Source organism: Pholcus phalangioides, unplaced genomic scaffold (assembly GCF_987345545.1).
Source record: "Pholcus phalangioides strain wild (caught in Gottingen) unplaced genomic scaffold, Ppha-v1.0 ptg000024l_1, whole genome shotgun sequence".
Taxonomy (NCBI): domain Eukaryota; kingdom Metazoa; phylum Arthropoda; class Arachnida; order Araneae; family Pholcidae; genus Pholcus; species Pholcus phalangioides.
Genome location: NW_028301616.1, coordinates 850767 through 878130, shown reverse-complemented (window position 1 = coordinate 878130; position 27364 = coordinate 850767). Strand labels below are relative to the sequence as shown.

The following is a 27364-nucleotide window of genomic DNA, read 5'->3' as shown; positions in this document are numbered from 1 at the left end:
TTAAAACATGTAGGAAAAAAATATATATATTGCACCAAAATCTTTTAAAAATGTGTTGTGTTCGCACCTCCTCTTTACCAGATTATGGCCTGCCACTCTGTCTCAACGAAGAGATTTTAGTTGGTGGTCGAGGACCTGGGCCATGCTGGGAAATGTGCGTATATGCGTTGTGAACCTAAAGCGAAGCATGTGCATGTTTCTGTGTTATACTTGTTATTCTGCTGTCATTAATATTTCAAACTATGAGTGAAATGTAATGACTGAATAAGTGTATTGTTATAGGCCTGTTGCTCTGTTGGCAAGCTTTTTAACAGGGAAATCAGCTCACATTTGTACCTGAAAGTTGGGAACCGCAGAACATGTGTACCCAATGTAAGGTCATTTCCGTCGTGGAACAGGTACAGTATAATCCAGAGATTGACGATTTCTGGTGACATTTTTTTTCGGCGCCAAACATGTCCGATGACCCGACAAAAAGTCGCCAAGGCCATTGGACACTATAGATGCTGAAAAAACAATTGTCAGCAAAGAAAACTCAACAAGAACGGAAAAAATAACAAAAATAAAAATATCACGACTAAAAATATAACAATAAACTAAAAAAATACCCCAACTCAGTTGAACAAATACTTACATATATGTATTATTATAGGGAACTATCAAATTCTACATGTACAATAATTAATTAAATGAAGTTTGTATTTTGACAACAGGACCCGGAGTGAAGCAACTGATTTTAAAATATTTTTAAAAATTAAAAACTTAGCGATGAGTAGTATGTGAATATATAGGGGAAATGTATACATTTTAGATGAACAATTAATAACGCTAGCTAGTGTGTAGTTTATGGAGCTCTTTTAATAAAGAAGTGAAGTCATTGAAAATATTGCGAGGGCTTAAAAATATCGGGAAGAGGGAGAGCGGGGGTTAAAATTAACTGGTGTGGGAAGTACAATGTATACTAGCTATAATTAGAAAATACTCCTGTACAGGCAAAATAGCATAGCAAGAGTTCTTTCCAGACTTTTTATAGGGTCGTGTTTTTGTGAAAATTTTCTTTATTTTTTAGAAAAAGACTATTAATTTTGTGAAAAATAAGTAATTTTGTAGGAAGCGAAGTAATTTAGTTAATCTCTCTCAAAAGAAATTAAATTTCAAATTTATATGGTTCATTAATTTTGATTTTGTGAAAGGTCAGGTTTTTCAGGTTCAGAATTTTGTGAAGGACAAATAGGGAGACCCCCCCATTATGGGAGAGCAGTTAAAAAAAAATAATTTTGCATAATGAAGCAAAGGTGCCTTTGCCACAACCATGAAAATGTTATGAATATTCAAATACGTAAATCAACTAAAATTGCTCTTCCTACAAAAAGAACTCAAATATTCTTGTACTGGGCCCTGCGTTTGTAATGGGGACCCTAAGTTTATTTACCCACTCTCCACCTTCAATACGCTAAAGATTCAAAAGAGACGTTTTTCTTTTTTAGATGGACACTTGGTTCAAACTTGCGGCTCTGTTGATGACACTCTTTGCAAGATTCAAAGCTAAAAAATGTATGGGTAGTTCAAAATCTCATAATAAACCAGTTCTGCCAACTAAATATCAAAAAATGATTTGATTTCATTCATCACTGATTATGGAAACTAAGGACCATTTATTGACAAAGAGAAAAAAAAATGTCCCAGGAAATGGGACATATGGTCACCCTATGTATGGTGGGGGGTTCCAATAAAATTCTTGTCAAAAGGAGTCTCTCTTTAAAATGTTTGGGAACCACTGGTTTAGGGCATACAGGCTCAACCCATGGCCCGCTGGCCAAATATGACCCTCAAAATCATCTGATGTGGACAGCAACCTCAAACCTGATTTTGTAAAAATGAACAAAGTAGCACATAAATAGATTACTTAAGTGACCCGTTGTGCAGTTCCACATCAGTGATTGGCTGGCGGCACATTCCCGGATCACTTAAGTGGCTTGTGGCGTATTTGAATATCAATTGAGTAACATGCGGTACAGTTCCAGAGCACATAAGTCACACTTGGTGCATTTTCAGGTCTAAGTGATCCATAGTACATTTCCAGTTCACTTATGGCTGTATTCACTAACACAGTTTCAAGTGCAATTGCAAATGAAAGGATTGAAGATCGAAACGGATTGGTTAAATTGAGGATTATAACCAATCCGTGTCAATCGCTAATCCTTTAACCTGCGATTGTAGTTTAAACTGTGTTGGTGAATACGGCCATTAAATAACCTTTGGCATACTGTTCTAGATCACCGAAGTGTCTTATGGCATATTTACAAATCCCTTAAGTGATCTGGGGAATAGTTCCACATCAGTTAATTAAGAATTTTTTAGCAACCAAAAATTTTTTTTCCCAAGAAGAATAAGTCCAAAATAATGTTTCTTTTGACTTTTCAAACATCACTTTAGGCATAGTGACCCTCTTTCACGTTGGCAGATATGCTTAAATTTCTAACCTTTTGTGCTATTCTCAGAGTAATTTAATAACTACACAAAGAAAATCTTAGGCTCAAATACTAATTTTTTAGTCACCATGGCAACCGGGTGCCTGTTATTTGTCTAGCCCTGGTCATGTTGTGTAGGTGAGAGTGACATATGGTCTATGTGGGTTAATGACAATTTTTAAAATTAATTTTGAGGTATGCGTGTTGCGTGTAGAGCTGCCGTCTAACTTTCAAATTAGAAGTTATAGCAGCTGCTGCCCAAATTTGTCTGCTTTGCAGATATGTTTGAATTTCCACCCAATCACACAGCAGCAGAACCTAACAAAATTTCCTTTCACTACCCTCATGCCATCTATGATCAAACATATAATCTATTAATCTTTTTTGAGTTAATTCTGTTGGATTTATGTGAAATTTTAGAAATAAAACAAGCAAATTTGTATAATATTAATTCCTTCATTAGCTTTGAAGCTTCTTATCTTAGCTCTTTTACAGCTCTTGGCAAATATCACTCATATGCATAATTTTTTTTATTCGAAACATGTTCAACTTCGTTTTGGTTGTACCAACCTTAGTTTTAGAAATTGTTTGAATTTTATATATATATATATATATATATATATATATATATATATAAAGAGAACATTTAAAATAACTCTATATTGCTATAATTTCTATGTATTCAAGACTTATTTCTTTCTTAGGCCAGTTTCAAGTTATATTCATAATCCAATCACCCGAACCTCTTCAAAGTAAGTATTATTTGAGTATATTTTTTTTATTTGTGTATTTGTATAGTATTTTTGATTAATGCTGCAGATATTATATGTTAAACATGTTTTGGGAAATTAATTTGATTATTGTTGCTCAGTGTTACTTATAGCCCAAGAAAAGACTCTGGTAAAACAAAACACAAGAAGAATCTGTCATGCACATCTTTCCAAGATTTCCAGGAGAGCACAAATGATGCTTGGGATGTTGGAGATGATGACATATGCATTGTTTCAGGTAATCATCAGAATCTCTTGGTCATGAGTTGGGTAGTACCTTGAGTTATTTTTTTTTAGTGTATTGCAGAATTTACTTGAATCAAAAGGACACTTTTTCCATATGACATGATAATTAGGTGTGAAACCTCATAGTGCAATGTAAAATGGCAAACTTGTTAGCAGACAAATGTTATCTCACACACATCTACGATGTATTATGGGTAGAGTGATTTAGTACTTTTTGTGGGGCTGACACTGTTTGATCCTTGCGGTTTTTCACTTGGAGGTCTTGCACTCCTCTGCCAGTTCCAATATACAACAGGCTCACTTATTCATTAAAGCAGGGTTTGATAAATTAGAAAAAAAATGTATGCACCAGCGAAATTTCTTGGCTGCTCTTTTTTTTCTGAATTTTTTTTTTTTATATTCTAAGACTTCACAATCCCTTTACGTATTAGTGGACATGCTGACATCAATTTCAAAAACTTTGTACTTTCTTCTAATTTAGTGATCACTAAAGCCCGGAAGTTTAGGCACTAAAAATGGTCGAAATAGACAGCCAAAAAGACACCAAAAATTAGGGATGGGATGAACAGCCATTATGCCAAATATTCGGTGGCTGAAAATCAATTTTCTTAAAATTTATCACAATCATGAACAAAATTGGTGTTTTTAATTGAAAAATAGAATTATTCAACATTCAATAAACTCATCAATCTTGTCATCTGACTGAAAAATGAATAAGGGTATCCCAATTCATAAATCGGGTTCTCTTTCAAATCCCCTTAATTTCAGAACCGTCGCTATCACCTCTACTTGCTGCACGCTTTTTGAGCACATAGTTGCCAAAGAAATCCACTCACACTTTGATTCAATAAACTTCTTTTTCTCAAATCAACACACATTTCAACCATCTTTATCAGTAACTACCCAATCAGCTCTTTTCATACATGATTTATCAAGCAGTATCGACAAAAACGTCCAAACTGATGTAATTTTCTTAGATTTCTCTAAAGCTTTTGTAGGGTGCCCCACAATAAAATTCTACTTAAACTCCAAAACCTTGGCTTATTTGTTCAACTTCTTAAATGGGTGGAAGCCTTCCTTAGCAACCGCAGGCAGTTTGTCTCCTTCAAGGGCCAGAACTTCTCATTTCTCCAAGTTGAGTCTGGCATGCACCAGGGTTTGGTCCTCTTGCCATTATTGGAAAATGGCCACCCTTGTTGGTGTCGGGAGAAGTACTGTGTCAATGGTAATGACAGCCTATAGCAAACAGGGAAAGACATCATCTACCAAGCATAACAGTGGCTGAAAGGTGAAGATGGCTGATAGACACAGAAGGGTTTTGAAGCGGATTGTGGTCAGAAACCACAAGATAACAGCATCCCAAATAACATCTGAGATGAACACACATCTACAGGAAGGTGTATCGTCAAAAACTATCCGCCGTAAACTGCATGCAGTAAACATACAAGGTAGAGCGACTATTCCAAAATCATTGGTGACACCATGCAATGCCTTGAAACGACAAACATGGTGTCACAAACATAAGAATTGGATGCAATAACAATGATAGAATGTCATCTGGTCAGACGAATCATCGTTCACATTATTCCAGATTAACGGATGTGTTTACGTCTGGAGAATGCCAGCACAAGCTTTCTATTGTTAAGCATGGAGGGGGATCAGTGATACTGTGGGGAGTCATGTCTGACCATGGTATTGGCCCACTTGTTGTCCTGGATGGGCGGGTTAAAGCATCAGTTTATGTCAGTATTCTGGCCGACCATCTTCATTCAATGGTGCAAAATTAGTTTCCTGATTCTCGACCTGTGTTCCAAGATGTAATTCGCCTGTTCACACAGCTGGAATTGTCTTGATGAACACGATGATGAACTACAACACCTCGTGTGGCCTGCTCAGTTCCCTGATCTTGATATAATTGCACCTTTGTGGGATATTTTGGAGGCCAAACTGCACAATAGGTTTCCACCTCCAAAGACACACTCTGAATTAGTGACCTTTTTTCAGGAGCAGTGGCTACGTATCCCTGTGACTGTGGTGCATGACTTGTATTTGTCTATCCCTCCATGGATACAAGCTGTAATTAATGCAACAGGAGTGCCAACAGCCTATTATTAAAGATTTTCTCTCATTTCACAAGTGTACATATTATTTTGCAGGGCTCCCACTCATCCTACTTTTCCTACTTTTTCGTAAAATGCCCTACTTTTGTCCTACTTTCTCGGTTTTGTACTACTTTCTAATTTTTGTCCTACTTTTCCTACTTTTTTACCAAATCCTATCGACAAAATTTGTGTAATTGATTTTAATTGAGCAGGAAATCATTGATATATTGCCAAATATTACAAATGTTGAAGAATGCAATTAATGATTCTGCCAAAGCAGAAATTTTATCATTTTTAAGGTTATTTGGGGGGGGGGGGTGGGGTGTATGTGGACCATTTGGTTGATTAATTTTTCATTTGCTTAGTTTGAGGATTCAACAAGTATAGTAGTCATTAAAAACTTCTGTCTGGATGGAGAAATAATTTTGTATTTATTACTTCATGGTCTTGGACAGTAACTAACATTGATCATTCAAAATTACAGTGCAAATAGGTGAAACAACAGTTTGCATTTCAAAGCAGTTAGATACATAGGCCTATTCTAGGTTTGGTGATTCTGATGCTACCCAATAGCATTTAGTTGTCTTCTGTATTTTTAAGGCATGAAGAGGCATAAAAAAAATATTTACAATGCTCAGCAAACAGCTAGAAATGGAAGTGCAATTTGCATTTGTCAAAAATGATTACACTGACATTGAACAGTAAAATGTGAACAAATCCCTTTAAAAAATGATGGACAACGCAGTAAAACAGGTTCACCTTGCCTTATTTACATCGGATCTTGTAACCTACACATTTTGCACTGTGCTTTTGAAAGTGGTCTCGAAGGAGCAGCATTCTTAAAAAACATATGTCTTTAAAATATGCCGTGCCTTGTCGAAGAAAGTTGACAAGCTCTGCACTTTGGAAGACTCCAAAAAAAGAATGTAATATATATGAGGAGAGAAGCAAAGAATTATCTGTGGTTGCTAGTGGCAAAAAAGTTTTGGCCAAAAATTGGCTTTGTAACCAAGTCATTTTGCTTTGTCGTGAGTCAATCTTATAGGAAACTGAAATAGTGCTATGAAAAAAAAAATTCAAAATTAAATGTTTTTTTTAATTTGAAATTTTTTTTTGCAAAAAAAATAATTTTTTTTAGGGATTTTTTCCCATTATGCTATGATTATGTTGTTTAAGGGAGTTACCTTCCCCCATCCTACTTTTTAGTCCTGCGTTTTCCTACTTTTTCTCATTTTTTGAGTGGGAGCCCTGATTTTGTCCAACCCCTGTACATCGCACAATTAAATGTGATCAGTGAATTTTTAATTTACGGGAAAAATTTCATTGAACATAATTTTTTAAAATTAGCTTCTCGTACTCAAATTTACACATATTCGACCGAACGGAATATTCGGCAAAAGGACTAAATACCAAATATTCATCCCATCTCTATTAAAAATGCTTGAAATAGGCACTAAAAAGACATAATTAATGGGAGAAAGGGAAAAAAAATATAAACATATCTAAAAGCCTAGATATTACGTGTCCGAAAACTGGCTAGAAATTGTTTGCACTTACTCCATCTACTGTTTCAATTATAGCTTATATTAATAACTGCATTATTTTCAAAATGAAACTGAGTTCATGTCAGTGTCGCATCTTTTTAATGAAGTAGAATTTTCTTTCGATTTTCAGCGGATGCAAAATTTACACTGTAAATGAAAGGTAGAAAAATGTTCCATTGAAAAATTAACTTGTACAAAATATCTGAGCTTATCATTGCTAAAAATAAGAGGCTTTAAAAGAAGACTTAGGTATAAACAGCATTGATGAGAGATATCTCATCAATGCTGCTTTAAGGGTTAATACTGAAAAATGCCAAAATATGCAAATGCATATGTGCTTTTGCATATAATCCGGGCTTTATGTAAAACCTCATAATAAATGTACCATATGTTTTGGAGACCATACCTACAGAGGGACATAGACTTGGTTGAAGGGGTGCAGAGAAGAGCTACGCATGTCTCTTTATTGGCTCATGGGGCTTAAGTTATGAAGAGAGACTTCATTTTTTGAATATGTTTGCATTGGATGAACACAGGTGTCTGGGAGATATGATCGAAGTGTTCAAAATTTTCCATGGGTTTGATAGGATGGACCATGAATTATTAGTACACCGTCAATCGACTGCTTTTACAAGGGGATACCAGTATAGATTTGTAAGGGACAATGCAAGGTTATGGTGTCGCAGGGAATTTTTCTCTAATAGGGTTGTTAATTAATTGAATAGCTTACCCCCGGAGGTAGTAAATTCTAACACAATTGACACGTTTAAAAAGAAATATGATAAATATGTTGTGGTAAATCAAGAAGCTATCCATACTTAGAATTAGACATAAGTACTCTTTATGGGCATTGTATAATATTTCATCATGTATATATATTGTTTGCAACTGCATTTTTAATTGGGTTGCTGCATTTTTGAAATATATGACGTCCATATTTGTTATGGGCATCTTTTTCTCGGCCACCTCAGTGGGCATTTTGCCTGTTGTGGCTTTGTATTTGTATATGTGTGTAATGTATATGAATTTCCATTCACAAAATGCATAATGAATTGAAGAAAACCCTATTTATAAAATTTAAAAATCATAGACCACATGAATTAAACCATAGCTTCATAAATTCATTGCACTTCCATCACATATGCATGAAAAATCTTGATTATTGATTTTGTATTTGAACACTGACTATTTTTATATATTTAACATCAATCCGTTATTTGACTTCTATTATTGTATTATACGTGTAAATCATGTGGGCAAGTTCACGATTTCTTTTAAAAATTGTTTCAGATATCCTGATTCATTCTAAAGTTGCTCAGTCCACTGCCATGACAGTGATAAACAGCCACAGCAAAGGTAACTTTCCTCCAGTTTCACTGCTTTCAGAAGAGCAACAGAAGCCCAGTCATATTGAGCCAGAGACAAACTCTCCTGCCATAAACAGGATTGCTTCCCAGAAAGGTATGCAGTATTGTTTGCTTATGCATTATATTTATATGTAACCATTTTAAGGTTTTCACTGAAGAAAACATTTTATTTTTCCTTTTTTTCCCCCATCATTTAATTCTTGTCCAAAACCTTCAATTTTAATGCAGTCTGTATCAGACTATTCAGCCGGGCTTGACAAATACCAGGTGCCAGATCGCCATAACAACTAGAAAATAAATATTGGCATCCAAAATTTTCTGTATGTGATTGCTAAATTGGAGTCTAAGGATAAATAAAATTTTCTGATTTTATTACAGCAGTACTTTTAACATGGGAAGGAGTTATGTCCGGAAAGTCTAAAAAGCATTATTTAAGATAATTTTTTTCCCTTGAGATTAAAACCATTCTTGTCTCTTAAGAAATTTGGTTGGCACCTAAAAATTTTTTCAATTTATCAAGCCCCACTATTCAGGATGTATCTTTTACATCAGTGGTCATTAATCTATTTACTATGGTGCACCCAGAATGGACCTCAGTTTGAATTTATATTCTTGTCCCTTCCTTCAATTGATTATATAGGGCAGGGGTTCTGAAACTTTTTCCACCCATGGCACCCCTTTTCCTTACTCAATGCTTATCCGCGAGCTCCACTGGCTCACCCGGAGCTTTTTGACGAAGAATATTTTCGAAAAACCTTTGTCAGGTTTACTGCTTCACGGGGTCCCTGACAAAAGTTGGAGGCACACGCATAAAAATACATGGTAATTAGCACAGCTAAGTAAACACATTTTTTAGTTTTGACATTTTTAAAATAATAAATTTCTTATTTGGACGTTTCTATTTTGAAGAATCTTTCTCATGACCCCCACTAGTTCATTGACGTGACCCACTCTTTAAGAACCACTGCTGGTTACCATGAATAAATTTGGTAACATGAACTTAAGTTCTTTTATAAAGGTACTCAAAGAACCAGATAAAAGTATCACTACACAGGATTCTTCATTATGGATAAAATATATTGGTACTGTGGGAAATGTGCAAAGATTGAAGATAATGCACAGCTTAAAACAATTAGCAGAAAATATAGTTTTCATTTTAATTGTGATTTTCAAACATTTTAATTGATGACATTGACAAGGAACATTGTTAGGTATTCACAACAAATTGTGTCACAAGAGTTAATCATCAACTAAGTTTTAATACATTTAAATAAATAATACATATCCCATAATGGTTTTGAGCAGTTAGTGTATATATAGGTGATTATTCTTATTAGAGGGTGTTTTATCTCTATGAAAAAATTGTCGCACAAAGATATATATATATATATATATATATATATATATATATATATATATTTTTTTTTTTCTTATTTCAACAGAGTCACCTCGATCATCAGATCATGGGTCAACAAACAGTCAGTCCAGTGGCAGCAATGTGCCAGCACCCGGTATTGGCGTGCGTTTAAATCGTCCCAATATTTCTGCTTATTCGTTGCTTCCAAAAACAAGAAACACTTCCACATCATCTGAGCGAGAGGCAGAATTACAAGAGAAATTCAGCCAGCTCTTGAATAGTCCAAACATTGAACTAGGTGAGTGGAAATGGGAAGAATTACACATTTCATGTATGCCATCTTTCAAGATTTTGTCTGTATGTCACAGGGTTGTTTTTTTCAAAAAATCAAATAAAAGTTGCCTAAATATCATTTTTTTCCTTGAAAAATATCATATTGGTTCATTATTAGCCAAAATGTTTCATTTTTACCACATTTTATATCCTTGGGGTACATTCTGATGGTATATCTTTAAATGACATAAGATTTTATAAGTGGTTTTTTCAAAAAGTCTCATAAAAGTGGCCAGAATATATATAGATTTTTCATATGAAGTATCTTAGTCATTTAAAGTTATATATAAAAGCCAAAATTTCTCATTCTTACAACATTTTTTAACCTTTGGCTACATTCTGATGTTCTATCTTAAGCAAATTCATGAATAAGGAGTGCATCACACATCTAAATGTAGTGGTGTATTTTATCTCACAGGGTTTCTTTTTCTCTTCACAAAGAAGCAGCTACAGTAGTGACACCATCATGCTAGGGGCAGGTGGTCCTATAATCCAATAAAGACACCAGCTGTCTTTAAAGGACAAAGACTAGTGTACTAGTAGTTACATTACCTCACTTACATTTTCATTTTCTTTCCCATAAGAAGTAGCACATCTACTGTATATCTCCCAGTCTTAATATTCAATAGTTGTTTTTTTTATACTTTCACACACACACACACTGTTAAGCCCAGTTAATCAAGGTTCCACTGTATAGTAGTAACATATTTATGAAAAATAATCAGCTATATACAGGGTGATTATAATTTAAGTTTTGATTCCAAAACTATACAATAAGTACTGATCGGAATGACTTGAAAATTTGCATGGATACTCCTGAAGCAATGGAAGTTTCTTTCGCAAAAGAAAAACGTGCAAAATGTGCAAGTAGATGATGCTGTACTTGGCCAGCAGTATAATCTATTTTGTGCAACCACATCATTTCGGCACTTCCACAGCATCAGTGTGTGGATAGAACTTCTATCAAGATGCACATTGCAATACCAGCAAAGCAGCTGCTGAAGACCCATTTTGACAGGATGCACCTTAACCCTTGCAACTTCTGGCTGTGGGGGCACCTGAAAATGTTGTGAACAGTGGTCAGATTGCAAACTTTGGTGAATTGCAATCTCCAGCACTCCCAAAGCAGAATGTTTTGCGATGTTCTGCAACGAGCCCTCAGCTGACTGAAAATGTTCTGCGGTAAAAATTCACATATACATAATAGCGTTTTTCTACACTTTTCTTAAAATTCTTCCAGATTGTTCTGCAACAGCACTGGTTGTTTTGCGACATACGTCGCACATTTCAGCATATTCTGCTTCGGAGTCCAGCACATTCCCTATATGTTGTAAGTTCCTCAGGAATATTAACGGGGGGGGGGGGGGACGCGTTTGGTTTAATAAAGCTGAATTGCAAGCACATCCACATTATGACCATGGCATACTCCGATTCTGCTGTTGAACAAGAATTTTTGTGCTTTCAACCTCATAGCCAGAACACGCGGTGGACAATATATTTAACATTTCTTAAGTAAGTTGTAGTTATTTGTTCAATTGCTTCGTTTTTTGTGATGTTTCCATGAATTATGAAATCATGAAATGCTATAATTAAGCTATCATTCTGCCATGACTGGCTATCGTTTCCATTCTGCGTGCAAATTTCCCACATGTTGGATGATGTCACTAATTTTACATTTTTAAGTATTTTTTCCCCTTTATCAAATAAAGTTGAATTTTTTCAGGAATATTCATGTCAATTTTCAAGTCATCCCGACAATCATTCTTTTTTTGCAGTGTTTTGAAATCAGAACCTTAGTTATAATCACCTTGTATATCGTAAATCATTGCTAATTAATCTGAATTATTTATGCTTCATTAAAGACATTATATTCACCTAATTTTTATTACTTTTTGCACAATAGCTTCCTAGTTAAGTATACTGAAAGTAACTGGAGAAAAACCTTTATATATTATATGATTAATAATAACATTAAAAGAATTTTCAAACACATAGTAATCCATTGAGTTAAGCAAAAAATAATTAAATTGCAAAAGTTGGTTTTTGTTAAAATGTAAGAAATATTTTTTGATTAATTAGTATGGGAATAGTGTTAATTACATTAATAACTATTTTATTTCAGTTAATTATTAGAAATTTGAATGCTCTTTCAGAAATTTCATTGTTTTTAATGTTAATACTATTTAAAACAAAAAAAACGGTTTAAACCAAAAAAACCTGGTTTTTTGGTTTTTAAAAAAAAAAACGTTTTTTTTACCAACCCTGGTATGTCGTATCACGTCTGTTTTCTGCTATTTTGCAATACCACCAATCTGTGCTTGGAAATGACATGATTTTATAGTGTGGTGGTGATATGCATGCATGGAAAAAATGTATTTTCTCATGTAACCTTATATGAAAATATCAAATGGGTTCAAAAGTAAAAGCAATTGCACTTCTGAGAACAAATTGAAAATGCTTCACGCTAGGAAATTTCAAACCATAAGCCTATACAGAAGGGGGCCTGCCCCCCCCCCCCCATTCGGTAAAAGTAGTGTACTATTGTCATACTACAGGGTAGGACAGAGGTAGATTCGTCCCTCCAACTTCACTGTATATGCTGTTGGTGACCCCCCCCCCCATTCGAGGAGCCTGCATTCACATGCTTCACACTGATGACGGGCTCAGATTTTTATGACCTAAAAATCTTTGATATATTTAAGAATTTATGACCAAAAACATATAGAAATATGAACTTGAATCATGAAAATATGACCTTATAATTTTCTTCATTATGTCATCTATTCTTTGGATTATTGTTATTAAAATTATCATTTGAAACAGCAAATGCATCTATTAGCATGGTCATCAAATTCAAATGAAAACCATGCCTACCTTATGCACTATTATTATTTTTCCAGAACGTTCTACAATTGGTCACTAAATTACGAGATGTATTTTCATATGTTCAGATATAAATGATGAAATAACTGCTGTTATTCAGTTTCTTCTAAAATTGTTTGCATAATTTCATTTTGCAAAATTTTAAAAATTACCGAATGAAACAATATCTGAAGAAGAAGCCTTGTCATAAAGCAGACGCTGTTCTTCTTTGCAGTTTTGCTTATTCTTCTTCTAGCTGAATAGCAATGTTACTACTTATTTAAGTCGCTTTTGTGTGCAACTTTAACATATTTTACAAAATAAAATAGCACCATCTGTGCTGAAAATATTCTCACCAAACTCCTGTACAAAATTTCTTAACTTTTTGCACTCTGAACATACAAATTGAGGTAGTCTCAGAACTAAAGGTGGCAAATTTTAAGGCTACAAAATTAAAAAAGGATTTTTACTTCAAAAATATACACACTTGTTATAATGACCCCATGTTGTAGAGATCATTTCATTACTGTGACCAGTAGGACAAGGCTGAGAATACGCTATTAAAGCTTGCTGAAAGATCTTTTATGAACTTGAAAAAACAACCATATTGGTTAAATTTGCTCAAATGTAACCAATATGCTTATTGGTTGCATTTTTCAAGTTTTATAAAATAACTTTTATATTATAATCACGGCTTTAGTCCAGAATGTTTCAAATAACGACTCTCTTATATAATTATTCAAGTGATGATCACTCTATATAACTTCAGTTTTTGATGGGACGATTAAGGTCATTATGATGAGCATCACCTGTGTAATTCAAAAACATAGAGTTTTGTAGATTAACAGTTGCAATGTCTTAATTGCATTAAGGGTTTTTGTATATGTCACTGCAAGTGAGCAGGCAAAGACACATTGACAATGAACAAAACAATTCATTATGTTTCCTAACAATCAAAGAACTCTGAACAGAAAAGTTTTTCACCTTTTCTTTGAGTCTGGGAAATCGAAGGGGCGAGGCAAGGCCACAAGCAATCAGTCATTTTAATGACAAGAGGTGACAAATCTGTAGGGTCTTGTTGGTGACAATGAGTGATGACAAGATTGTAGGGTCCTGTGGGCAGCCAGCGATGAGCAATCTGTTACAACAAGATCGTAAGGTCTAGTCGGCATGATGAGCATAGGTTCCCGTTAGTATGACTGGCCCATCTGATGTTGATGAAGCAAAAGTGCTCAAGAACGGCTAATTAGTCCAACATGACAGGTCTGCATGATGAGTCTATCTCACAATAATTTGGCATAGGCAACTTCTGGTGAAAACAGTTTTCACAGAAGAGAAGTTTGATCCATGTATTTTCAGAGACCTCAGCAATGACTTGGCAAGTTGTTTCCAGAGAAGGACAGCTCCAAGAAATTCAGCAGTGCTCAAGTTTGTTATCAGATCACAAAAGCAGCACAGCAAGAAGGAATTACACCTTATACAAGTTGAAGTGCTCCAAGTGCCATCTACACTAATTTGCATACTAGGAGGAATTTCTCTGATGCCCCAGCATAGCCGAAAAACACATACATTGACGCGAGGAAGATGACGTAACTTCTTGGGAGACGTGCGATCTAGGATTGGAGTGTCAAATACAGTGACATGATGATTGCGAAACCAAGTTTTCCCTCTCCTGACAAAAATCTTAGTTATACAGCTGTTACTAGACATGATAGAAACATGTTCAACTTGAAGATTTTGTGTGTCCAATTGAATAAGATCTTTCGCAAGTGCTTGGCAGTGCTAGGATGGTTTCCCCTGGATACAATGTAATAGCTACTGGGAAAGTAAAATTTTTTACTCTTTCTCCCAAAAAGGGACAAGAATGGAAGGTAAACACATGCTGTAACTTGGAAGAAAAAGCTTACAGATTTAAAACTTTTGGTAATAAATGAACAAAACATATAAACAATTGCTTGGAAAATCCTATATGACAGATTGCTCAAAAATGCTTAAAATATAACCAATAGCTCGAAAATGATTATAATATGATATAAATCTGAGCCCTACTGATGACTATCTGTTAAGTTTGAAGAGAAAAAAAATTAGCTCTAAAATTAAAAAGATCAAAATATGAATACGATTTTTTTAGTTGCAACCACAAATTTCATTATCATCCAGAATAAAAAAAGGTTGATATCAAGCGGTTGTTTCAGACAGTTGGGAAGTAACCACAGCTATTTCCAATCATGTAAGATCCAGATAAGAGGATAGATCACTTAATTGAGAAATTTTTCTAGTTCCATCCTCTTTTCATACTTAATATGTGAGAAATTGGATAAGAGTTATTGAAACTGCTTAACTGAATGTCTATTCATAGCCTGAAATATTCTAACACTTTAAGTTGATACAAAATTTTGTATTAATTTTTTTACCCACTTATTTGCATAATGTGTAAAAACCATTTGTACTGAAAATGTACTCATACAAAGCTATTTTAGATAAGTTTACAATAGAATGAATAGTAAATAGATTTAATGAAGCGATCTAATTTTATTTTGCATGATTGTATAAAAGTATAAACTGCCTAGGCATATATTGTACTTTCGGTTCTAAGGCTTGTGCACAGACCGGCAAATTCTGAGTGGAATGTAAAACTCATATAAAAGTATTGACTTTCATAATTGAAGGGAATGACTTTTGTGTTTCTCCATCTTTCACTGAAATCATAGCTTTGATTTCCAGATGCTTATTATCATTAAGGTTATTCATGTATGAAATTTAGTACATTGAATGTTTTTTTCATTATATTTATGTAAATCACCCCAGAGAAATGTGAGAAAAGTTCAGAAAAAAAGTCATTACATTACAAAGAAAATTCTATAAATCAAAAAGCTGATTCATGGCGATTCTTATACCATATCTGTTTTGTATGTGTAAAACTCTGTTTTACATGTATTTTTTGGATCATTTATTCTGATAACGAATGCATTCCTTCATATCTCTAGATGAACTCATAAAATTAAGTTGGATGGGCATCCCTTATAAAGTAAGGCCGATAACTTGGAGGATACTATCGGTAAGTTGAAAATATTACAACTTCTAATGAATGCAAGATTATATATATTTTCTCTTTTGATTTGAGAAAATCTGGCATTGATTAAATGGAGGTGTTTTGAAATACAGCAGCGATCGTTTTTGAAATGACATTTGTTATATTGTTTGAGACCTTTCCTCAGTGATGTGCAGTCTGGAATTGCATGTGGGAGCCAAAAGCTTGTGCAAACACTTCCGCATGGCTCCTCAACCATGCTTGTTGAAGAAACAGCCGCTTTATGTTCCCAGGCAGTCATATAACAGCTGCTGGGAGTTAGAAAACATGTGTGCAGCTGTTTCTAAGTACACACAACAGAAGTTTATCCTTTAAACCTGAAAAATCCATTAAAAATGAGCTTCTTAACCAGCTATTAGTAGAAGAAAATGAAGTTTTTCTTAACAAAGTATATATAAGCAAAAAAATTTTTTTGACAGTTATGAAAGCTAAAACACGTGTAACATTAACCTCCTTATCTGAAAACATGGAAGACTTGAGTAAACTCTATTGTCCGTAGTTATTAAATTTTGTTTTTGCAATCATTTTCTATAGTCAGTGTTCGTCTTTGGTATTTAAGAATTGACAAGCAGCTGTTTATATGTAGGTATTGTCATTATCTCAGTTTGCCCTTGGGTTGGATTGAGTAATGCTTGTGTTGCCTCAGTCTCAAAAATATATTTGCTGAAGCTTTTTGCATATCTTATTTATTCAAGACTTTTGAGATGCTATAGTGTTTGAAAATTTGCATAACTGTAATATTATTTATTTTGAGTGTCTTATTCATTATTGCTAAATACTTCAAGATTTTTCAACTTTCACTTATGTGGTAGAAATGAGTTTTTTACCACAATGTAATCAAAACATACAATATTCTGAGGTCTCAGGAGCCAATTAGTGCAAGTTAATTTTCCAAAAATGACTCGTATTGCAAGTGCCTCTTCATTGTTAAAACTCATAGTTGACAAAGTATTTAAGTCGCTATCTTTATATTGCAACAGCAAATAGCACCAGGGAATAAAAAGGTCCTTTTATCTCATTTTTAACTTTTATTGACTTACACTGATTTAGCTTCTGAGCTCTCCATATATACAGCTGAAAACTTGAGTCAGTTTTACTTCTAATAACTCGTAAAGTATTGGTTATAGAAACATGCTTTCAATTAGAAGCAGCATTTAAGTGATGTGCTGTCGTAGACATACCATTTATTTCACTAGGGGTCCAGATGAACTTGAATATGATTGCAGCATGTGATAATTAATGGAGCATGACCTTTAGTGCTAAGTGCATGGGCACTCATTTTGGTTTGAATAGTGCATGGGCACTCATTTTGGTTTGAATAGTCCATGTTTCACTCATGTGTTGAATGGTATTTCTATGCCAGATGCAACTAGGGTCACCGATTTGGGAATCCTCATTGTCGATCAGCTTAGGTTTTGTGAACATTGTTCAGTGGTGGTAAAAAATTTGAATAGAATACTTGATTTCATTCTTAAAATAGTCTCTTTGCATTCTCCTGAAGTCATTCTTCTGCTTTCCTGAGGCTTAATTCGTCCTGCACTGGAGTATGCTGTAAAGTTTTGGAGACCATACGTACAGAAAGCATAGTTTTGGTTGACAAAGTGCAGAGAAGAGCTATGTTTGCTCTTGTTGGCACACTGGGCTTGAGCTATGAAGAAAGACTTGAGTTACGCTTACATTTGGAGGAACGCAGGTGTCAGGGATATTATTGAAGTGTTCAAAATTTCCAACGGGATGGATCATGAGTTATCAATACACAATGAATCAGTTGCTTCAAAAAGGGACACCAATACCATTTAGTAAGGGACAATTCCAAGTTGTAGTGTCGCAGGGAGTTTTATTCTAATTCGATTGTTAATAAATGGCAGAGATGCCTCTGTACTCTAATTTACCTGGGTCACGAAAAATTTGGGTCCTTTTTGAGTGAAAGTGGAAATATTTTGAAAAAAAATTATGCCCCCCCCCCATAATTCACTGGAATTTTCTTCCAGCATGCCCCAGGTCTGATCACCTGCTTATATTTCTTCGTTGAGACAGCGGTGGGCCATGTTCTGGGTAGGAGGAGGAAGAGAAAGTATCTCTGTGAATCAAATAAATAATTTGTTTGTAAAAACATGTTCTATCCAAAGGTTTGTTTACTTTCATTGTCTATTAGTAGGAAAAGCTTGCAAAGAAGCTCATTAGCACTGAGAATTTAACGTATGGAATTATGCACATGTAATAAATCTTAAAAAAATAAATAGTTGATCCCGCTTATAACGTTTCTCCCGTTTTGGAAGGTTTTTCCACTTAGTACATCTTATTTTCGTGGTCCTAACAATAAGTAATTCTCATTAAGATTTCCTGTTTAAAGTGTTTTCTTATTTACAATGTTTTTCATGACACTTTTTTTAAAAACGTTATAAGCAGGACTCACTTTAATTATCACTTGGACGAATACATTTATATATTTACTAATAAATTGATCTATAAATTCCCTTCTCTGATTGATTTTACATTTCATTAAAAAAATCTTAGCACTTTAAATATCTGCTGATCAAATTTAAAGAATTAAATTCTCTCTCTCCTCTCTCAGACAGTTATCTTCTGATTCTCTATTCATACTTTGGTTTTCCTGGTAAAATGATTTTATTTTCCATCCCTGATGGTCCACCATTCTGATTTGTCACCATTTAACTACCACATATTTTAACACCTGAATACGGGAACTATGCCAGATTTGTGTTGGAGAAACTTAACAGTGTGCTTATGTGTGTGCGCCCAGCATTTGGCATGTTTTGTGTTCAGTAGGTGGTGCCATCTATCTAGCGCCGCAACTAATGGACTACTTTCTCAAATGGGGCAAGTACACATTTAGCCACACCCATGTAATGTTGGAGAAACAGTTATAAAGGGTGAATTTGGTGCCCCCTCTAGTCCAAAGCCCAGGACACTAGACCTGCCTGTCCCTCCCCCGTCCCAGTTGCGGCCCTGCATCTATCCTCCAAACTGATAATGCGTGCATTTGAAGTTTAATGTATGCATATTTGTGTTAGAGGTCTGTGTGATCGCTGTGGCAACCAGAAGTTTTTTCAAAGGAATAGCAAACTTAAAATTTGAAATCTTTAGAAAATCACATTTTTAGTCAATTACCATTTCACAATTGCAAGTTCCAAACCCAGATATTCACCAAAAGCAAAATTTGGAAGGGGTTTTAAGGGGCCTCTTCCCCCCCCCCCCGAGATAAAAAATTAAAAATATTTTTGTAGAGAATTAAAATTTATTGGAATAAAATAATTCCCTTTATGCTATCTGTGAAGAATTAGATTCTTTTGCCCCTCCAAAAGCTGAGTGGAAAATCTGCTACAATTTGCTACAATTTCCGAACTCTGCTACATTCTTCTGCAATTTTGACAATTTTCCCCTCATTTGCTACATACTGCTACAAAAATGCTGAAATTCTTCAATTCTGTGCCATCTTGCACCACAAACAAAATTTTTCCTTAGAAAATTTTGAAGCTGCGTCATAATAGAAGCTGACTTTTCGATGATGCCATTTGTCCTCCTCGCAATTTTATTTCTTGGGGGCCATAAATGGAATGAGCCAGCATCTTTAACAGATTTTTAGTCTCTCGTTTTGCTTCCAAGTTTTCCATTATTCATTTTCTACTATTCTTTCTCTTGATATGTCATTTCCTTTCACACCATTCACCAGCATGTCTAGTGTTCAATGGAAAATGGCATTAATTAAAATTATCATGGTCATATTTGGTTTGAAAGGTATTTGATGTAAGATTCCAGCAAAGCTTATTTAGGCAGACAAGTAGAGGTCAACAAAAATTCAGAAAACTTTTCTTTGGGTAGGTGGTAGACACTCTGATAATGAAAATGATATGGTAACAAGCTAGCATCCCTCACAGGCTACAGTGACCATTTTTGTCTCCATTATCATACTCTGCATACCTAGGCTAATTGTATTGGGATCTACAGTTTATAGCTGATTCCAAAACAGACGCAGTTCCAGAGGACAGTGATGACCCTTCCAAGATCAGAATACTATGAGAAACATTGGTCTGTATCATAAAATATGAGAATCTAACAGCGGTTCTCAACCGGTGCTCCTTGGAGCCCTAGGGGCTCCTTGGGCACTCCTCAGGGGCTCCGCGGCAGCTTGAGAAAAATTTAAAAAAAAACAGTAAATTTGAAAAAGAGGATATAAATATCTTAAATAATGTAAATGAATCAGTAACTTCTTTAACGAATAAATAAAAAGTAGACCTACGGGGCTCCGCCATAGAAATTACATACCAGAAAGTGCTCCGCGAGTCAAAAAGGTTGAGAACTGCTGATCTAACAAATCTATGAAATAAATTGCCCTGGACCTATCCTTTTTTTAACGGTCATCCCACGCAGGCTACAGTGCTTTTAGATGGAGCAGTTATACTGACAGCTATTGGTGTCCACATCTGGGAATGTGGTTTGCCTAGGTCATTATTTTCTATGGACACCCAGGTCCTAATTTTTCACGGGTCCCTTTATTAAAAAAATATATAATAGCCCCTATGCAATCATGTGAAGGAGCAGGGAAGGCTTGAGACAAAATTCTCACCTGCGCAAGACATCATTCTGGTGTCCCTTTCGGCATATAAGCTGCATGAGTAAAATTATCTGGGGAAACTCGCAGACTTTTGTATATGCCATGAGTAAAGCCAGGTTTTCCTAGGAGTAGAATTTCTGCAGCGTGAAAACGCTGATTGGTGAAAAACTTGAAATTCAGGTTTTTGTGACCAATCTGCATTTTCACGCTGCACGTGCAGGGGGCAGTAGAAGCTACGGGTATAACATAGGGTCCTATGTTAAACCCGTAGCTTCTGACCCCCCCCCCCCGGAACATTCCATCGTCCCCCAGGGGGCGTTAACGCCCACGTTGGGAATCACTGGTCTAGACGAAGTAATTTTAATTAATGCTTATCTGGAAACCATTTTCCATTGAACATTAAACATGCTGGTGGATATAGTAAAAAGAAATGGCATATCAAGAGAATGAATAGTAGAAAAGGAATAATAGAAAATTTGGAAGTAAAATGAGAAACTGAAAATCTGTCAAAGATGCTGGAAAATAAAATACATGGAGCAATCACAAATCAGTTAAAAATAAAGAGTGAAAACAAATGTACTTGGATTGAATTTTTTGTGAAAATAGAATCATTCTATTAAATTTCTAATAGTTTAAGCATTATTTTATAGTTTTTATTTCTGTAGTTTAAATTAAAAATAATTTAAGTCTAGTTTTTAATTACTATTAAATTTCTGAGAATTTCTAATAAATATTCTAAGAATGACCCAGGAAAAGAAGTCATCTGAAAGTATGTCGAATCAAATTTTATTTAATTTTAAATATGAAATGGGTAAACTGGTAAAAAAAGCAAGATCAAACGTTCAAAAATGCTTGAAACTGAAGAGAACAAATGCACTACTTAGACTTGCATCAGCGGCAAAAACAAGAAAAACAATAATTACTTCTCGAATGAGTGTAATGTCTTTTCTGTAGTGATTTTAATTTTAATTAGTGATTATATCAAGTCTACAAGCTAAATCTAAAAAAACTAATTTTTAAATTATTTTTTAAATCAAACGTGTCGTCTGTATGTTAAAAGCCTCTCATTTATTGATATTGTAGAGAATGTAAAAATATAAATATCAAGAAGTCTCTCAAAAAAATTTTATGCTTTGAATATTTAAAAAAATATAATTATTTCTTCTAGAGGAAGTCTCTATGTATTTTGTACCTTGGGGGGGAGAACACACTCCCTTCTTCTAAGCTGGAAATAACACTTTTTCTTGAAGTAGTGTAATCCTGTGTATGCTACTGCATATATGTATATAAAAACTGTGTATTTTATTTACTGCCAAAAATTTAAAGTGCTACGAAACTGATAAATACTACTACAAAAACAACATTTTTCCTGCTACAAAAATCAAATTTTCATTTTCCACTTCTGCTTTCTATATAACATACGTGGTTACATAACATTGAGTACTTGCTGTATATGTAATGTTAAAATATGAGTTTAGAGAGATGTACACTAGGGTTTGGTGAAAAAAAAAGGTTTTTTTTAATTTCCAATCCCTATATAACGTGGAAAAGTTACCTCCTTTAATAATAAAAAAAACATGAAAATTTTCTAAATCCATTGATATCTTCCGGTCACGCATCATACTTGAAGTTTATGGAAATCGATGAAATTGAACATTTTTCTTGAATTTTTTTACTTAAAATTCCACAATTGACACGCAAAAGTTTGTTCTGTTTATTTTATGGTTCATTAAAGTAAAGTAAATTAAAACATCATTAATATTTCAATGTTTATTGGTTGCGCAACATGTTTGAAAAACTGGAATTTATCAAATTTTTTCAAGTTTCATTATGCAGCTCTTTGCCCGTTTTGTCACAACAAAACGACCCAGAATTCACCACAGGAGGTAGCTGCATGTCAAGTTCCACCCGCACCCTACCCAATCAACCATCTAAAGTAGGTGTGTGTATAATTTACATTATATTTCAAAACTTATCAATGATCTTTCCCAAGTATACACGCTTGTAGTCTGACTTTTGGAAAAAATAAGGAATGACTGATTTTGAAAGCAGCGTGGATATGATGTAGTTATCTCTGGCTTCATGTCCACATACTTTATTTGAGGCCTCGATAACAAGTTAAGAAATGAGTTCTCATGACTGCCTGAGTGTGACTGGAGAACACGGGAACTGCATGTGAGAAGACCACTACAGTGGATCATGTGTCTACTCTATTTCAACAAACAACACTCCATCTCCTTCATATTTTTCCGCATATAGACGGTGTGCGATGAATCTGAATGCCAGGACTTTGCCACTGGACTCATCTCATTACAGAGATCTCTTCCAGTCCTGCTTTGTTACAGAGTCTGGAACAACGTGTGTGTACCTAACAGTCTGAGTGCATATATAGTGTTGTATAGAATATTTTGTGCTGCCATCTATATAAAATTGTGAGTGAAGTGAAATTATGGAATATTTGTACCGTTGTAGGCCTGTTGCTCTTTGAGGCAAGACTTTTTAACGGAGATCTGCTTGCATTCACGCCTCAAACCACAGATATAGCTGTTGCAACCACAAGGTCAAAATATTGTTCTGAGCCCATTGGGCAACAGCTTACTGTATGTGAAAGCTCCCTGTAGTGGAGTACGAATCTGTAGATTGTTTGATTCTAAAAGTAGACAAAGCTGCTGAGTGAAGACAAGCAGTACTGTATTTATTAGACATATCCAAAACAATAAAGTCGGGACATTGTCCAGAGCGGTATTTATTTGATGACTTACTTAAAAGTTGTTAATCCAGTAATTGAACGTAATGCATTCTTTGCACACCCTGAAAATTTACTGTTGACTATGATTGTTGATGACAGAAAACACATTCGGTAGAGCTTGGATATAGAAGAACTTTAAACGCAAGATAATCTGCTTCTAAAGGGAAAAACTATTAGACACTTTGTGCTATATTTTAAGATAAACTTTGAAGTTTCTGATTATACTGGAATACTTTCCTGTTGTATGCTCCCCCCAGTGGTATGGGAAGTATGTGATGATGATATTATATCATTCATCAATTGCGACACTAACCACATCAGAGGGCATCAAAAAGTTTCTCTGTCACACTCAGACAGTCGAGATGTATCAAACTTAATATCGAGGCATCAACTAACACACGTAGACATGTATTATACTGCATATCTATGCTATTATCAAGATCAGTTATGCCTGATTTCTCCTAAAAGTGTGGGTGGAACTTGACGTGCAGCTACCTCCTGTGATGAATTCTGGGTTGTGTTGTTGTGACAAAACAGGTGAAGAGCTGCACGATGAAACTTGCAAAAATTTGGTAAATTCTGGTTTTTTGAACATGTTGTGCAACCAATAAACATTGAAATATTAATGATGTTTTAACTTGATGTTGTACACTTTATATAATTTGTTGGGGATCAAATATTGCACTATTTTTCAATTATCTCGTATGATTAAATTTTATGGAATTAATTTTCCTGATATCCTTTCGTGAGCACTATTCATGGTTTTTTTTTAAAATTTTCTTTGTAAATTTATGTAAAACATGCTATTTAAATGTTATAATAGGGTTTAATCATGATGTGTATCGTTATCATTTCCCTAGAATATTTTGCCACCTAACATAGAAAGGAGGGAGTATAGTCTTCGAAAAAAGCGAGAAGAGTATGCCAGTTTTTTATCTCAGTATTATGAAAGTAGGAATGAAGACATTCATCAAGAAACATATCGACAGGTAGTTTTATTTTTATACCACTGACATTTCACTAACTCTGTTGACTTTTCAAAGCACATGTAAAGCTGATTACATAGGTGACAAATCTGATCAACACTCCAATTTTTTTTTATATTATAGATTCATATAGATGTACCTCGAATGAGTCCCCTTGTTCCCTTATTTCAACAGGAAATAGTCCAACAAGTAAGTTACCTCGCTACTGAGCTGTTTGTTCATTAAATGATTGTCTAATATATTTCTAGTGACAAATATATTTTTAAAATTTCAATATGAAGTGAAATTTGGATGAAAAGCAATGCTCATTTGAATTTTCGAAGTAGTAGGGTAAAGAAAATTTTATATTAAGGTTTGTTGCATGGAACTAAATGTGCACAGACCTGCCGACTCTCTGGATTTAAATACAAATACAATGCCACAACAGGCAAATTGCCCAACGAGGTGGCTGACTTAAGAACATCATGGATCCCTGAGCCCCCCCCCCCCGCTGAACCCCCAACGAATCGGTACATGCGGGAATGTGCGTGTACGTGTAGTGTAACCTGACGTAAAGTTTATTTCTGTGTAATGCTTGTTGTGTGTAGTGTGTAGTGCTGTCATGTGTCACCAGTTTTTCTAACTATGAGTTAAGTGTTATGATTGAATGATTTATCGTTGTAGGACTGTTTCTCTCTGTGGCGAGACTTTTTAACGGGGAGATCGGCTCGCATTTGCGCCTTGAAGTTGGGAACCACAGAAAACCAACTTCAGCCGGCCACGACTGTGGGGTTCGAACCCAGATCCTCGCATCGCGAGTCCGTCACTATAACCACTCGACCACCATAGCGGCAAATGGGAGACTCCAAAATTTTTTTTCACTCTTTTCCTCCCCCGCACTCCGGATTTGTTTAAAATTTCTTCAGATTTTGGCGAAACATTAGATTTGGAAGAAAATCTAATTTTTCGATCGATTGAATTTTTTTCCTTGAGCTTTCATGATGTGACTTGTATGACTGCAGTCACACCATTACGGAAAACACCTGTAGAAGACAGCCCTAGTTTGCTGACCTTCTCAGTTGACGTCACTTATACAAATACAACGCCACAACAGGCAAAATGCCCAATGAGGTGGCTGAGAAAAAGATGGCCATAATAAATATAGTTCTGTCGAGCATCCATCAAAACACAAAGCACATTGTTTTTTGATAGAGTAAAGCAATCAAAAAACATTTAAGCAAACTGGTAATGACATGACTTTGTTTACTTAGCATTTATAAGCAATAATTTATCAGGAGATGATCTTGGTTGCCAAAATCCCTGCATAATTATTATTGTGCAGGGCATCCATAATTAAAATACCATATTTTAAAGTAGCCTACAGGTGAAGCTCGTCCTCAGAAAATTGTGAAATTTTGTGGAAGACTTCATGAAGTGATGGGAATTTGTTTCAGGAGGGGAGATTAGTTGCACATGTTGTCACCACCAGTGGGCGTTTTATTAAGAAATGACACATTTAGGCAAACATTTACAATTTTAACAACTGTTAAACGCTTTTACAATTTAGAGAGAGATAGATGGCTTTTTCTCAGCGCAAGATATAAAAGAAACAGTTATTTTCTTGATATTATGCTGATTTAAACTCGGAAAGAAAAGTCATTGCGTCTCCGCTGGGACTCGAACCCAGGTTCTCTTGCATACCGGGCAAGCATGCTACCATCTACACCACTGGAGACATGACCCTGCCTTCCTTATTTCACTCACTGTGACGTGAAGCACTGAAGTAGAGGCATTAGTAGCCTCTCTTAACTTCAGGAAATGGCCCCCAGGTGGGATAGTTTACAGAGAGATAGATCTGGTGGCGACATGTGCAACTAATTTTTCCCCCCGAAACAAATTCCCATTACTTCATGAAGTTCTCCACAAAATTTCACACTTTCCTGATGACTGGTTTCGCCTGTAGGCTACTCTAAAATAGGGAAAGACCCTATTATGGATGACCTATATAAGATGACCTATGGACCCTATTATAAAGACCTAATTATGGATGCCCTGTATTCTATTAACAACAAAGCTGAATTAAAGTGCTTTGATTACCAACCACGCTGCAAACACATTAACAGAGAGAGTTTGATTTTACACCATGTGATATGTGATGGCACCTGAACTTTTTTCGTCAGTAGCTTTATATCTAACTTTATTAATAAGTTTTGTTTAATTGTTTTCTCTGAAATTGTAATCTTCAAAAAGAAAATATACAACTGCTTTTAAGAGTTTGTATACCTAAGATTATATATCCAGACCTGCCAACTCTCCCGATTTAGGCGGGAGACTCCGGATTTTTCATCCTTCCTCCCGCTCTCTGGATTCGTTAAAATTTTCCCGGATTTTAACAGAAAATTAATTTTACGCAAGCTTTCACGTTGCCGTAGCATCAGTGATTACCGTCGTCGTTAAGGAAAACACCCATAGAGGACAGCCGTAAGAAAAGTCTGACCGCATTTAAGCAACTGGCAAAGACTTCGTTTTCGTAGTGTTTATCGGCAATCATTTATCAGGGGCAATTACCTTGGTTGCCGAAATTCCTGTATAATCGTTATTGTATTCTATTAACAGCCATGCGGTAAACATGTTTTTTCATCCGCAGCTTTGTAATTTGAATTTTTTTAAATCGTTTCTTCCGATCAAACATCTTCAGAAAGAAAATATAAAACTTTAAGGTATATACAGCTAAATATAAAGCTGTTAAGAATTCATATACCCAAGATTATCAATCACTGATAGCATCCACGAAAGGAAACACTTATACTTTATGAACAGTATGTAGATGTGATTTCTCTATTCCGCATGGAAAGACACATGGAATTATATTCTTCTCAGGGGCAATGCAGAACCTGCCTTGGGGGGGGGGGGGGGGGAAAGAAGCTTTTT

At 35.0% G+C, this 27364-nt stretch overlaps 1 protein-coding gene across 2 annotated transcripts in view; it reads left to right on the top strand.

Moving 5' to 3' along the window:
- Tbc1d22 (TBC1 domain family member 22) overlaps positions 1–27364 on the top strand; it is a 47032-nt gene that overhangs the window by 577 nt on the left and 19091 nt on the right. For both annotated transcript variants that reach the window (XM_089250742.1, XM_089250741.1), the window contains exons 2-8: positions 3176–3223; positions 3343–3479; positions 8424–8594; positions 9943–10155; positions 16040–16110; positions 24329–24457; positions 24578–24643. In XM_089250742.1, coding sequence (XP_089106868.1) covers positions 8462–8594; positions 9943–10155; positions 16040–16110; positions 24329–24457; positions 24578–24643 — 612 coding nt within the window. In that variant the 5' untranslated portion in view covers positions 3176–3223; positions 3343–3479; positions 8424–8461. The remainder of the gene's footprint in view (positions 1–3175; positions 3224–3342; positions 3480–8423; positions 8595–9942; positions 10156–16039; positions 16111–24328; positions 24458–24577; positions 24644–27364) is intronic.